Source organism: Cibotium barometz, chromosome 13 (assembly GCF_041138505.1).
Source record: "Cibotium barometz isolate CiBa-2024 chromosome 13, ASM4113850v1, whole genome shotgun sequence".
Classification (NCBI taxonomy): Eukaryota; Viridiplantae; Streptophyta; class Polypodiopsida; order Cyatheales; family Cibotiaceae; genus Cibotium; species Cibotium barometz.
The window spans coordinates 13,314,047-13,328,667 of NC_141058.1; the positions used below are offsets into that span (position 1 = coordinate 13,314,047).

Consider the following 14,621-nt stretch of genomic DNA (forward strand, 5'->3'; position numbering starts at 1 on the left):
AAAAGAAAGGCTCACTAGCCTTCTTTGTTGAACTTGGCCTTGGGGGGGTTGCTGGCTTAGGAGACTGGACAGGGGGCTGTGAAGAGTCTTCAGGTTGCTCTCTTGATAAAACCTTGGGGGCTTCTGAGAACTGTGGCTCTTCAAAAGGCTTGGGAGATTTTTTAGGTGATAATTTGGGAGACTTGGAAGATGATTTTGGAGGCATGGGTGTTGGCATAGGAGGCTTCGGTGATTGAGCATGCGATACAGAAGGCTTTTAGATTAAAAAACAGACTTTTTTAAGTTGTAAAAATGATATCCAAAACGACGCGATAGATATGAACGGACTTTGACTGAGGTGGCTAATCGCGTCGTGTAGGAGGATTGCTTTGCGCTGTAGAATTCGCAGAGAAGGTGAAGGTGAATATGATAGCCAGAACGAGACGTGAAGGCGGCCAAAGTTCTGTTGACGGAGGAACTTGAGATTAAATTGAGCGATTTTGGGCTAGCACGTGTCGTATCAGGCAAAGCCGCATGTGTATTTCAAAAAAAAAATGACCGGCTGTTGCTGTTGCAGAGTCGATATGATATATTGTAGTACACATGACAATGTGGTCTAGACCTTTTCACTAAAGCTTTCGCACATAAACAGTTTTAAAGCTTTCTTACATATCTATATCTATGATTATATATATATATATATCACATGACACGGGTGACGGGAGTGTTGTTATTTTTCTTAATGTTCTAGCAATACTTACTGCAGGCTATATATATTTTTACATGATTTGCCAGTAACTGTGTGCCCAATTTGACGAGCAATCTCTAGTAGATTGTGGCAAGTATTAAGGCATTTCCTGTCAGTCTATCCATATGCAGGAGCTGATCAGAGAGATGATCTGCAAGTCAAGGGTGCAGAAGAAAACAGATGATTTTTTGTTTCTCCAACAAAGCAATGTGAGATTTTTTAAGCTTAAGATATTAAAAATAATGGTTTTCAAGATATTAAATGAAGGTGAACGGTACCCTGATGATCTATGGAGGAAAAAAACCAAGCTGAAGAGTGGTTAATTCAGCAGCAACAGTCATGGCGGCGCTGGACTGGTTTTGCGGACTTGAGTAGTCCCTCACACTTGAGGAGCCCTGCACGTCCTGCGAGCTCCTCGTGGTGGTGGTTGTCACGTCAGCTGGTGCTTGGAGCATGGCAGACACCTCAGCAAGCTTTTACTTATCAAAAACCCACATCAACTTAGGTGTCACAGATCATAATCACTATTGCTAATCACCCACATTACGCGTTAATTTTCATACTCACCCACATTATGCATTAATCAAAATACGTTATGAATTACATACATTACATTACTGCATTACCTTGGATCTTAAGGTCTCATTTTGTTGTAAGAGGAGTTGCTCCTGCAGAAAAAACGAGAAAAATGGTGAATTAAAGCTGAGAGAGCACAAGATCGAGTCCTAATACCCAAAATTTAATGTAAGGATAATGCAATTGATCCTACTAAAAATTTGCACCTTCTTACGGAGGTCTTGAACCTGCTCCATCAGCGATTGTGTCTGTGTCACGAATGAAGAGTTGTGAACGCAATATTGAATTAGTCTGGCAAAATGAACATAGAAATATACACCTAGACAATATATACTACATGAAGAAGAATAAAGGAATTATATAGCGATGATGGCATTGTGAGTACAGCAAACGAAAGAGAGAGAGAGAGAGAGTGGTTCTCTTCTCTTGCGGGGCTGAAGGCGACTGAAGCCGGAATGACGCGATAGGCACGGTCAGAGGATGTTGGATAGCCCCTATCGCATCGTGAAGGAGAATTGGAGCTACAGGGATAAAGCCTCCGTTTCGCCCTCACATCCCTCTTGTCCACGGTGTTGCCGTCGGATATATATGGATGTTGGCAAGGAGTGGCCTGTGCGCCGGTCTAGACGTGGCTGACTGTGACCACAGTCAAGCAAACGAAAGAGAGAGAGAGAGAGAGTGGTTCTCTTCTCTTGCGGGGCTGAAGGCGACTGAAGCCGGAATGACGCGATAGGCACGGTCAAAGGATGTTGGATAGCCCCTATCGCATCGTGAAGGAGAATTGGAGCTACAGGGATAAAGCCTCCGTTTCGCCCTCACATCCCTCTCTTGTTGAGGAACGCTCGGGCATAACGCAAAGGTTCTCCTCCTCTGGTAACTCACCCGCAGTCCCAATGCCCAGAGGTCCACACGGGCAGTCGGGGGCTTGCCGATTAACCACATGATCAAGCGCCGATTGATCATCAGGGGTCCCCAGTAGCCTTCCTATTTCCCGTCCGCCCGGGGACCGCCCACGGGGGATCCTGGATCGATAATCAAAAGCGGTAACCATTCATGAAGATGGGGGAGGTCTCAGTCTAAGTCTAAAGTTGAGAGATTTTGCTTTCGCAAGCTCGGGCAAGCTTATCCCCATAAGGTTCAACACGAGATTTCTGTTCTCGCTGAGCTTACCCATCATCTCAAGGATTGCTTTCGCCTTATGAGCATTTCCCTTTTAAAGGGGTCCCCACGAGGTTCCTGTCCCCGTTGAGCTCATATATCCTTAGACTTAGTTCAGGGCCCGCCACGTGAAGGCTCCTCCCCATCGGGCCCCCAAGGCTCCTCCCCATCGGGCCCCTTCACGATGCGATAGGGGCTATCCAATTCTCCTTCACGATGCGATAGGGGCTAGAAACATATTTTTTACATAAATGAGGCTAGAAATGAACATATTTTCTACCCAAGTTTCTTAACTGACAGGTACAATACGCGAGAGGAGGCCCTTGCATTTGTTCCAAAGACCACGTTTTGCTCCATTCAGGTGCTTCACTTCTTTCCCTCAGCTTACCCAACACGACGCGATAGGAGGCCCTCCGAGGTGTTCCAAAGCCCTTGTATCGCGCCGTATTGGTAAGTGCTTCTTGAACCTTTAAACAACCTAGAGGCTTGAATTAAGACGTTGAATTGGTTCTAAGGCAGGTTTTCCACTATGTTTTGGTGCTTCTATTCCATTTCTTTTGCAAATTGAACCGAAGATATGAGTACTAATCTTGAGGGAAGAGAACAAATTTTCGATGACCCAAGTGAAAGGTTGCTGGAGGCCGTTTTGGAGGTTGGTGGAGACATGCAAGTCTACTCAGAGGCATTGAAAATTTTCAATCCCAAATTTGTCCTTGGTGAAATCTTGGATAAATTTAGAGAGTTTATTTCAGATGAATTAAAGGAATTTGAGGATGCAGTTCTTGGTCGGTGTTTGATTCTGGAAGGAAAAGATTACATTCATCTCACTGATTTCACTCAAAATTCTCTTGAAAAAAATAAAGTTTTAAGAAGGTTTGGCAGGTTTTCAAAGAAGTCCAATGTTCTAATCCCAGAATCCATATCTTGTCAACTCCATGTTAAAAGTTGCAACCTTGTTTCAAAGGACATTGATTTTCTTTTCTTTCTTTTTCTCAAAGATGAGAAAAGTGCTCAAGTTCCAGGTGAAGATGTTCCATCCAAGGATGAATTAAACTTGAATGTCTCCACTGTTTTGAACATAGAGAAATCTGAGACCTTGGAGATGGAAAAGATTGATTTTGCTTCAGAGGAAAAAGAACGTGCAGGTTTGGATGTTGCAGAGTTTAAAGCAAGCACCCTCATCCCTGAACCCATTGAAGATGTGGAGGTGTCTGAGGCCTCCCTTACTATACGAAGCCTCCCCTCCTTTCTTATTAATGACAAAGATTTCATCCCTCTTCATCAGATTCAATTTCTTCTCAATATAAGGGAGGACTACTGTATTGCAGCTATAGTAGCTGAGGCTTCTGAGGTTGCCTTGGACTTTATTGACACAGAGGAAGAGTCCAAGGAGGAGTTTTTATCTCTTGATCTCCAGACTTCAAATGATTCTTTTGTTACTGCTCCTGATGCACTTGCTGTTTGCATGAAGAGAGTTGAGGAGGAAGCACCTTCTTTGAAGGATGAGGATTTTGAAAACAAGCTCCAGGAGCTTGGTATTCAATCTTTTGGGAGAGATATCAAGCTGAGAGATTTAGAAGAAGAGGTTGCAAAGAAGGAAAAATTTGGTTTATTCAACCTCGCACAGGAGAAGGTTGTTGTTGCAGATGATGAATTGCAGAAGGTTGTTTCATTAATGACCCTTGATATTTTTTCTGTCTTTTAAAGCTTTTTTTAATCAATTATTTTTTTTCTGCAGCTTGAACTTCTTGACAGTGATAATTTTCTTGGAAGAGCCAAAGGTTCACGAGGAAAGGCAACAGAAGGAACCTTTAAGAAAGATTCATCCTCTCTTTTGCACTATCTTCCTTTGTTGGACAAGGCAACCTTTTGTGCCTTTCATAGTCAATATTCTGAAGAGCCTGAGCTACCTTTATTTGCACTAAAGGTATTGTCAAAGTTTCTTGGTTACACACCCCTTCAAATAAATGCTAACAAGATATTGGTTCTTGAGAGAGCTGCTGCCCTTAGGATTTTTGGTTATGCTGCAGGCTTTAATGCCTCTAGAGCAGGTTACTTTCTTTGCTATGCTAGCTATGCTGCTGCAGCCAAGGAAAGAGATTTTGAATGTATGATAAATAGTTTATTGAAGAGTAAGAAAGCCTTAAACTATAACCCCATCTCCAACAAATCTCATCAAATCATGAGGAGTATGAAAAGAAGGATACCTTCCAGTTTTAGGGTCTGGTGGATATAAACTTCCCTTCCGAAGTCGTTAAACTTCATTGAAAAGAACTTCGTGTAGTCGCATACTCTTTATTGAAACTTAATACTCTTTATTAAGTTTGATAAAAGATGGAACAGAGCAAAAAGCATAAAAAGTTAGTAGAGAAAGCTCGTGAAGAACAGAGCCATATCCGAGAGTGACAAATAAAGGGAGAGAATGGCAAAGAAACAGTGAGAGAGGGGCGGCAAAAATTCAAAAATAAGAATCGTGGTCATGTCGGCATTAACTATCCCGGGAATCGTGAAATTGTTTTTTTAATTTTAAAAGGTATGTACTTGAATGCGCTTTAAATAACTTGGATGTGCTTTTATTTAGGAAAATCGCTAAATTTGGAGTCGTTTTGACCGTCAACGGCTCCGCTAATTAGCAAATTAATCACTTCCTTACACAGCCCTTTTTGAGTCATTTTTGGCCCTAATGTATGGGTGTAAGCTTGTTGATGCAAGTGTGTACATTATTGATGCATGTCGATGGGCTCGTGTTAACCTTGAGTTAACATCAATTCACAGTAATTCACATTTTTTAGTAATCCCAATACAAAAAAAAATCATAGATAGATGATGTGACGTGGTTACCTGTTTAAAAATAGAATGTTGTTTGATCAAGCTTCTACCACATACGTATAAACATGCATACATGCATATATACATACATGCATACATGTGTATATACATTCAACAATAGGCAAAATAGCATACAATAGCGTACAATATGTAGAAGTATAATAGTTTATAATACAATACAATAGTGTATAATAGGTACGACAGATACAACAAGTATGACAAGTAAAATAGCATACAATAGTGTACAATAGGTATGATAGGTACAACTAGTGTACAACATGTTTGGCACTAGGTACAACAACGTATAGTAGGTACAATAGGTATAACTCTACATGTCCATAAGCACACTCGCTAGAAAGTAATTTATCTTAATTAAAAACTTCATTACAAGATCATGCATCACTTTGGCCTATTCAAGGTTACCTAGGCTAGAAAAAGCATTAAAATTGCTAAGAAGTCTTAGATCATAGACATTGCCTAGTTCATAGCCTTCCTCTTCCATTTGTTGAAATATATTAAGGTCATCTTAGTCAACAAAGTAGCACCAAGCATCTGGCTCACATTGTGTCACAAGCATGTATCTCTTCTCTCCATCCTTCATGTAAGAGTGCATCACAACATAATGAAGAATGCTTTTAGCCCTCTCAACAATTTTAAAAACCCAATTAGATTCCTAAATTGAGATACTAAGCTTCATAATAATTGGTGTTAGTGAACCTTTTTATGATTACTAAATATATACATATACCTTCCATATTAGCTTACCCATAGGAATTGACAACATAGGCTACATGCTTGGACATGGACTAGACTCTAAAATTAGCGAGCAACATCATTGTTAGTAGCACGATCTTCCACAATCTTCCATCTTACATTTATTGAAGAAGATCCGCATAAAAGAGTCTTGCATCTCTACTATGTACATGCACCCACTACATCATGTAGGCATTAATTAGATGGAATTCAAGAGAATCATTAGTCTTGCATTATTGTTCTCTTAGTGGTGTTGTGTTGTCATGCACAAGCAAGCCTTTGCCCTCGCTCACTATGGAACGTGGTCAAATACTTTAGTTCATAGTAGTTCACATTTTTTAGCAATCTGAATACAAAACAAAATCACAGACATATGATGTAATGTGAGTACATGTTAAAAAATAAGTTGTTGTTTAATCAAACTTCTACCATATACATATATACATATATATATATATACATGCATACATGCATACCTACACACATGCACACATGCGCACATATATCCAAAAATTGAAGTTTCTCACATTTGTGACATCTTGGCTTTCCTTTTCCGTCTACTGGCTCAAATTGTGTCATAACCATGTGTCTCTTCTCTTCGTTCTTCATGTAAGAGCTACATCATAGTAGAACAAACAAAGCTTATAGCACGCTCAACAACATGAACACAACATGGCATGGTTATGTGCAAGGGCACCTTGCATGTGAAACCCATTTGATTTAAAGAACATTGTTAAGAATACAATGTTTGAAGCTACCCACAGACATACATCCCAATGGCTTAGCCATGATGCGAGCTAAGATTAAATCCTACACGATGTCTAGTTTGAGATGCTATGGGATAGCCCTGGTCATGAAGACATAGATACCATTGGTGGGCATCTATAGGGAGGTATTATCTTCCATCATGAGCACAAACCCAATCAGAATGCCAATTTTGAAACTTCAAATGTGAGGACATTTTCCACTTCTATGCCCCTAATTGGTTAAGACCTCCCTACCTTTTGCTTTGAGATAACCCCTAACCCTTTAGATGATTTTATTTTACATAATAGATCTCTTTGCTAAAAGAAGAAAAAAAAGTGATGACGTACCTCACATATCTTCTCGTCCTAATGTAGCCACATGAGCCATCCAAAGTTGTCAAGACAAATATATTGAGGACCAAGTGTGAATTTTCCTACAAAATGTCAATGGTGATGGCAAGTTGTGCATCAAATTTGAAGACAATGAAGTCCAACCTCAGCTCGATGTTGTGGTACAAGGGTGCAACAAATGTGGGAAGCCGAGAATAGGCCATAAACAACCCTTGTCTACTCTTGGGTTTGTCTACTCTCTTCGTGATGTATGACCATAGTGCATAAGACATTCCTAGAACCAAAGCTATAGCCATGGAAGCTCTCTATGCTTTTAAAAATCCTAACCCTAGTTCTCTAAATTCCATGGAATCCATGGAATCTCTCTATGCCTACCAAATTCCTCACCATCAAGACCTGCCTACAATTCCTAAACCATCAAAATTTACTTATGAATGCTAGATCAAAATTGATGGCAGATTAACTCCAAATTGTAACCCAAACTATCTTACATGGAAACCCTACAACTCTTATTTGCCTATAAACCCTAAACATCCTTCAAGGGGGGAAAAGAGGTAAACCATTTGTGTGTGTTTCTTGCCAGGGGTGTGATGTTATGGGTATTGTTTTCCGAATGCAAGATCCTAAAGGCCTTTTCACACAGCTCCAACTTTCTTGTCCAAGCCATCACACTATGCCCTTTCATACTAGGCCTCAAAATAAAAACCACTCTTGGATCCATGTATAAGTGACACTTGGCATACCTATTGGTGTTGGTTGACTTAGGGACATTTGTAAGTAGGTATAGGAAAATCCCCTTCAAAGACTGCAGATAGATAAGGTCCTTTTAGTCCTTCTATTTTGTAGAGATAAATTAGGGGTTGGCGTTTTCTTTTGGTCAAAGTTTCTCTCTTACATAATTGGTCAAAGTTTCTCTCTTACACAATTGGCAAAATAGGGCAGCCTTTTAAGTTTTTTTGAAATTAAATAGAAAGGATACTTATGTAAGACTCAGGCCCTAGGTCCTATGTGAAAGTCTGGAGATTGTTTATGGGTTTTGTATTCGTAATATTTCTCCTTAATGTTGTCGCACAAGAAGTCATTTGCAAATTAGTGACAATTCTTGTCACTCGACAGAAAGGGATTTTTTGGGTTGGAGGCTTGAAAAGAAAAGAACACGTTTTCAATTTAAAGCCTTTTGCCTTAGCTGAAGTTTTTTGAAAGGGGATGGGGTCTCTCTCTCTCTCTCTCTCTCTCTCTCTCTCTCTCAAACTAGCCTAAGTGTTACCCAGTAATAACAATTAAAAAAACAATCTAGCTAAATAAAAATGTTCTTTTACATGGGCAATATACACTCATCTAATAGTGGAAATTAATTATTGATACAAGGGTATTTAACCAATCTCCAACAAAGACGACTCTCTAAATCCCCAATGTGAACTGTCACTAAGCTTTTTCTTTTTTAGTAGATTACCCGTAACAACCCAAAGCTACCCCTAGAATAATGGAAAACTCTGATTTTATATTCACGTGATCACAAAATTTTTTTTGTTAATAACATGTGTGAACATGTTATTAACATGTTCACATGTTAACATGTTCTCAAAAAAGCCGGTGGCAAGCGACCTGGTAACCGGGAAAAATCCCGCCGGGCTTTTGCTGTACCCCGGCGGGCTCGCCGGGGTACGCAAAAGCCCGGGCGGGTCCCTGCGGGGTCGTCACATAGCCCGGCGGGGTACATTTTTCTATATATATGGGCCCGGGGGGGCCCTTTGGGATTTCATTGCTGACAGCATACACAGGTAATGAAAACTTGTGTGTGTGTGTGTGTGTATGTGGGTGTGTTCGTGCGGGCAGCCGCCCACTGTCGCAATGCGCGGCAGGATGTGGGTGGTCCGCCACACGAGGGATGTGTGTGTGGGTGAGTTCGTGCGGGCAGCCGCCCATTGTCGCAATGCGCGGTAGGATTTGGGTGGCCCGCCACACGACTGGTGTGTGTGTGTAAGGCCATTCTTCGGAATGGTGCTTACCCTGGGGCACTTAGTCGGTAACGCGGCTAGTCTGTGTCCTATGGTAAGTATGGCACGCCGTAGCAGTACTAGTCGGTAACGTGGCAAGCATAGTATCGTTATGGCGATGTCACCTTCCCTTCCCTTCCCTTTGTTAAATGCGGACATATGGTCGGTAACGCGGCCAGTGTATGTTCGTATCCTATGGGTATTCCCATAGAATCGGGCGGCATTTTGTCGTTAACACGGCAAGTTGGTGTCGTCCGTTAGTGCATAAAATGTTTTTTGCATATTGCGGCATTTGATCGTTAACGCGGTCGAAAAGGTGTCGTAAATTTGCTTGCGTATTTCGGCATATGATCGTTAACGCGGTCGAATAAATGTCGTAAATTTGTTTGATTTGACTTGTATTGTTTTTATTGTGTTTGATCCATGCGATACTTGGTTGCTAACGCGGCATTAGTATTTCATGGATCAAAGTTTACATCATATTGTCTAAACGTTTTATTTTATAATATCGTGATTCGTAACTCGAAAAATATGAATCTCTCTCTTCTTACCCCCTTCTCTCTCTCATGATACACTTCACAACTCTTTCTCTATCTCTCTCATGATTCACTTCACAACACGATAGATGTGTAGATAATGATTTTTTTTATTTCTCTTAAAATATACATAATTTTTAATAATTTCTTTTTTCTCCCTCTATTTACTTAAAAATTAAAACAATACATTATTTTTCTCTTTTGAGGAACTCACAAAAACATTAAAAATGTCATTTAATGTTTCTTCTCTCTATCTGTCACAACTCTCTCTTCCTCTCCTCTCTCTCTCTCTCTCTCATGATAAACTTCACAATTCTCTCTCTCTCTCTCGCAATGATACACTTCACAACTCTTTCTCTCTCTCTCTCATGATACACCACACTCTCTCTATCATGATAGGTATGTAGATGAGGAGTGCTTTAGGATTACAAAACATTATTTTTCTCTCTTTAGGAACTCACAAAACTATAAAAAATGTCATTTAATTTTTCCTCTCTCTATCTGTCACACCTCTCTCTCTTCCTCCCCCTCTCTCTCTCTCTCTCATTCGATAATGTATACACTTCGTAAGTAATAATGCGCTTGTTGCGGTTGTCTCACGTTCGATAATGTATTGCATGATGTTGAGTTCAGTAATGTTGTTTGATATATTCTGTTTTTGTTTGATCATTGATAAGTAATGATACACTTATTGCTGTTTTCTCACGTTTGATGATGTATTGGATGATGTTGAGTTCATTAAAATTATTTGATATTCCGTTTTTGTATGAACATTGACGATATTGATATACTTGTTGCTGTTCTCTCACATTTGCTTGATGTTTATTTCAGTAATGTTTGATATTCTGTTTTTTTGTGTTTAGTGATATTTGTTAGATTTACGAAGACGATCAACATGCTTTCTCCCGAAGAGCGCAAAATTGTTCTGCGAGCAATTCGCGTTGAAGCGGTCATCACAGTATCACAATGTACTGATGATGTCGTCAAAAAGATCAACGAGTCTGAGATACTCATGCGAGATCTCATAGACCAAATATGGGAAAATGCACAGCGTCGGCTTTGAAGCGGAGGCAACGCTGAGCTGCTAGATAGACAGAAGATAGCAGATTTCAACCATCAGCACATAACACGAACCATTTTGGGGAGCATGCGTGTAGCATGCAGTGATCTTAGAGATGATGCTCCGCCTGAAGCCAATATGCAACGTCTACAGTTATGGGACGTTGTATGGAGCGAGCAAAGAGCCAAGAGCAAGCGCATGAAGGCGTTGGATGCAGAGTCCCTCCCCAATAGAGTGCGAATTGCCCAGGACGTCGCTGCAACGTCCAGTCAGGCAGATGCAAGTGGTACAGGTGTCATTAATCGTACCATCTACAATTCTATGTGCACACATCTTATTGGCATCCCGCACGAAGCTCTTCACGAAGGACGAACAATAGGCTCCGGTGTGTTTGGAACAGTAAAAGAGTATGCAATCAAAGGTATATCATTTTTACCGGAGCACATCACTTTTTGCGGAAAGCACTACAAAGGAGAAGGCAGCGCGAAGTTCGAGAGCTTCCAGGCAGAGCAGGGTATGCAAGTGCTACATCCATCGATTTTCCGATGCATTGCCTTTACAAAAGAGGCTCCTTGGATCACAATTTTCCCGTACTATAATGGCGGCGCTCTTGGTGATACTCTTCTGAAGGTTCCCTTCAGATTCAGTGAGTTCACCAGAGCGATTTTTCGTTTGGATCGAGGATGGAGACAACCCCCGCCTGATAATATCCCTTTGAGTCACCTAGAACTCTCAAAAATAAAAGAGGTAGTAATAAACATGCCACATATTATGCATGCCCTAGTGGAAGGTCTAGCGGCAGCACATATGGCAGGTATTGTACATACCGACCTACATCCTTTTAATGTAGTGTTGGATTATACAAAAGAGCTAAAGCCACGCATAGGTATTATCGATTGGGGGTTGCTGCTGAGAGCGCCCAAAAAACGGGTGTCTCTCAATTTTGTTTTTGAAGCAGACAAGAACCCAGAGAAGGTGGCACAGGCAGTCTCCTACGCAGACAGAGAGCGAAATAAACGGCCGTGGATAGCCCCAGAGCTTTATGATCCATTTTCGGCAGATGCATACACTCCTGCATCTGATGTTTTTGCCTTGGGATATTTATTACAAACTTTATATGACTTTTGGAAGAAAGTGCAAGAGTTGTGGATGGATAATAGTTCCCATGACAAAGTTACCATGGATACTATTATTCATAGAGTCAAAACTTGGATGTTTCTGCCTAATCGCGATGAGCGAAAATCAATTTTGCAAGTAGTTGAATTTTTTAGGTCACTAAATACTGACCCTACGAGGGCACAACGTCCTCTTGTAGAGCTATCGGTGGCATTCACCCCGACTTTGTAATGATACAGTATCAAGAGATGAAGTTTCAGGAATTTGAAAATTTGATGTGTCCAATGTTTCAAAATTTTGTTTCTCTCTTCATTGAGTCTTTGAAATATCTCTCTCCTCTTGTGGTGTTTAAGTTTATGTTTTCTCTTCAAAATTTGATGTGCGAGCATTGTTTGAAGTGTTTTTGGAGTCAAGTGGATATTTCTCATCGAGTCTTTGCAATACATATCTCCTCTCGTTGTGTTTGACTTCAAGGTTTTGAGAGTAATGGTCAATTTATCTTACATTGATCTTTACACTTCATTAAAATCCTAAAGTCATTTACGTTCATGCAGATATGGAGCAGGCGCAAGCGAACGAGCATCAGGAGTTAGCCAAGAAGGCGTACGAGCGAATGAAGGCCCTTGCACATGGCCTGACAGCCCGCGAAGCTACAAGAACAGCGTGCAGATTATCGAAATGGACAAATCCATCTTATGCCCAATGGAAAGACATAAACAAATGGGTAACCACAGAGATGATAAAGGAAATATGGCCATGTCCAGATGGCGAAATTAAGAAGGGAAGATGGAAGATTTCTCGATGCACTCACAATGATATCAAAACTAATGCCGATCGCATTTTCTTGGAGGTGTACGGCCGTCCTCTCCATAACGCCGACGCTCCACTGTATTTTGCTAAAATGCTATATGCTCACTTTATCCTGGAAACTCCAGTAGACTTCGCCTCCAGAGAGGCCACTGTCAACACCCACGACATACGTGAAGAGACAGTGACATTCACAAGAGAAGAACTTGCTCTCATGGTGGAGGGCGCCGGACTGGAGTTAAACCAGGTCAAAGAAAGCTTAGGGGCACAGCTAGCAGAGAAGGAGAAAGAAGCTGACCGATTAACTCAAGCGTCAACTCCTCCCCCGGCCAATAGAGGGATTCAAGAGCAGCTAACAAAGATCAGCCAAGACGTGCAGAGCATCTCTTCACGTATTGCTCCTGTGCGCCAAGGAAACCACATCTCTCATTTTTTGATACATCCTGATCTTGTGGGAGTTTCTGCTAAGGCTATAAGTTCCTCCACCTCCCAATGTCCTGTATGTTACAAAGTATTCGATGGGTGGAGCGGCCAGTATATACTACCATGTGGACACTACTACCACTTAATATGTTTAGTGAGACAAATGCAAAATACTTCCACATGTGCATTGTGCAATGTCCCAATAAATCAAGGTATTTATACAGTGTTCGGCATGGCTAGCGAATATAAACCACCAGGACCTTTAGATGCAACTCCTAGTGCAATTCGCAATTTATTTCAAGATGAGAGCTAAGAAAAACAAATTCTACTTTTGTATTGATAATTTCTCCAAATATGATCATTTGTACAAGTACTTTTTATTAAATTAATGAAGTGACTTCTTTCTCTATGTCAGTATCTTGCTCCAAAATTCTTTCACCGTTTACTCTCTCGTCTGCTAAATTAAGCTCATCTAAGTCAATGTCTAAATTGTCTTCTATCTCAAGGGTGGTGCACAACGTACGTCCAACATCAAAGTTCTCGTCTACTACATCTTCACAATTGTACATCCATCTGGGCATATCTTCTTCATACTCTTCGCTTTCGATGTCTCGCAAGATCTTTTCATTGCAGTACATGTAAACAAGTTTATCTGCTCGATCTGCAAGAAGTCGATTGCGAATAGTACTATGAATATATTTATACATGCTCCAGTTTCTTTCTGAGCCTGAGTTTGAAGAGCACTGACTTAGAACCTTCATCGCAAGGTTGCGCAATAAAGCATAATGCTCACCACCATTCATCATCCACCACTTCCATGCAGGTTGCTCTTTAGCCATTTGTTGAACAAGGGAGTTGGAAAATAAACCCTCTTTCAACCGAAATGAGGTCATCTCCTTTATGCACTGTACACGATCATCATCATTATTATAGAAAGTGTTTACCACTTTATAAAAATCTTGCACCACCTCAACGTTGGACATCAAATCCATATTCCAATATTCAGGATCTAACATGTAAGCAGCACTGTGCAGTGGTGAATGCGCTCCAATCCATCTAGCATGAAAGTACTTCAACAGAACTTTTCTTTGTCTACTAGAGAATGGTACACGCCATTGCTTTTCCACCACTGAATGCTCTAATTTCTCAGGACACTCCAAACTCCGCTGGACAGTCCACCATTGCATCCATGCTTTTCCGAGATTAGGCGCTCTTTGATCAAGGCTTCGTACAGCATACATAACAGGCATCATTACATGGTATGCATCCATCACACTGTTCCACCAACTTCTTCTCGTAAAAAAGCGCTCCCTTCAAGACTTTGATTTTCTCTTTCACTTTTTCAAGTTGAGTGTTCTCCCAATCATGAAATGCCATGCATGTAAATGTTTCACAAACTGCATCTTTATTTCTAAGAAGAGACTCAAAAGTGTAAAAGTGAGTGCAAAACCTAGTCTCCGCTGGAAGCTTTAACATAACTGACATGCGAGGTGGAAACATATCCAAAACTCTCTGTCTCTTGAGCATGAATTTCACAAGCTG

General features: G+C 40.8%; 1 protein-coding gene across 1 annotated transcript; it reads left to right on the top strand.

Moving 5' to 3' along the window:
- Positions 1-3,038: 3,038 nt before the first annotated feature.
- On the top strand, positions 3,039-4,697 carry LOC147632388 (uncharacterized). Its single transcript, XM_086806966.1, has 2 exons — positions 3,039-4,124; positions 4,200-4,697. The coding sequence occupies exons 1-2, from the start codon at positions 3,039-3,041 to the stop codon at positions 4,695-4,697; spliced, it is 1,584 nt and encodes a 527-aa protein (XP_086663092.1).
- Positions 4,698-14,621: the final 9,924 nt, after the last annotated feature.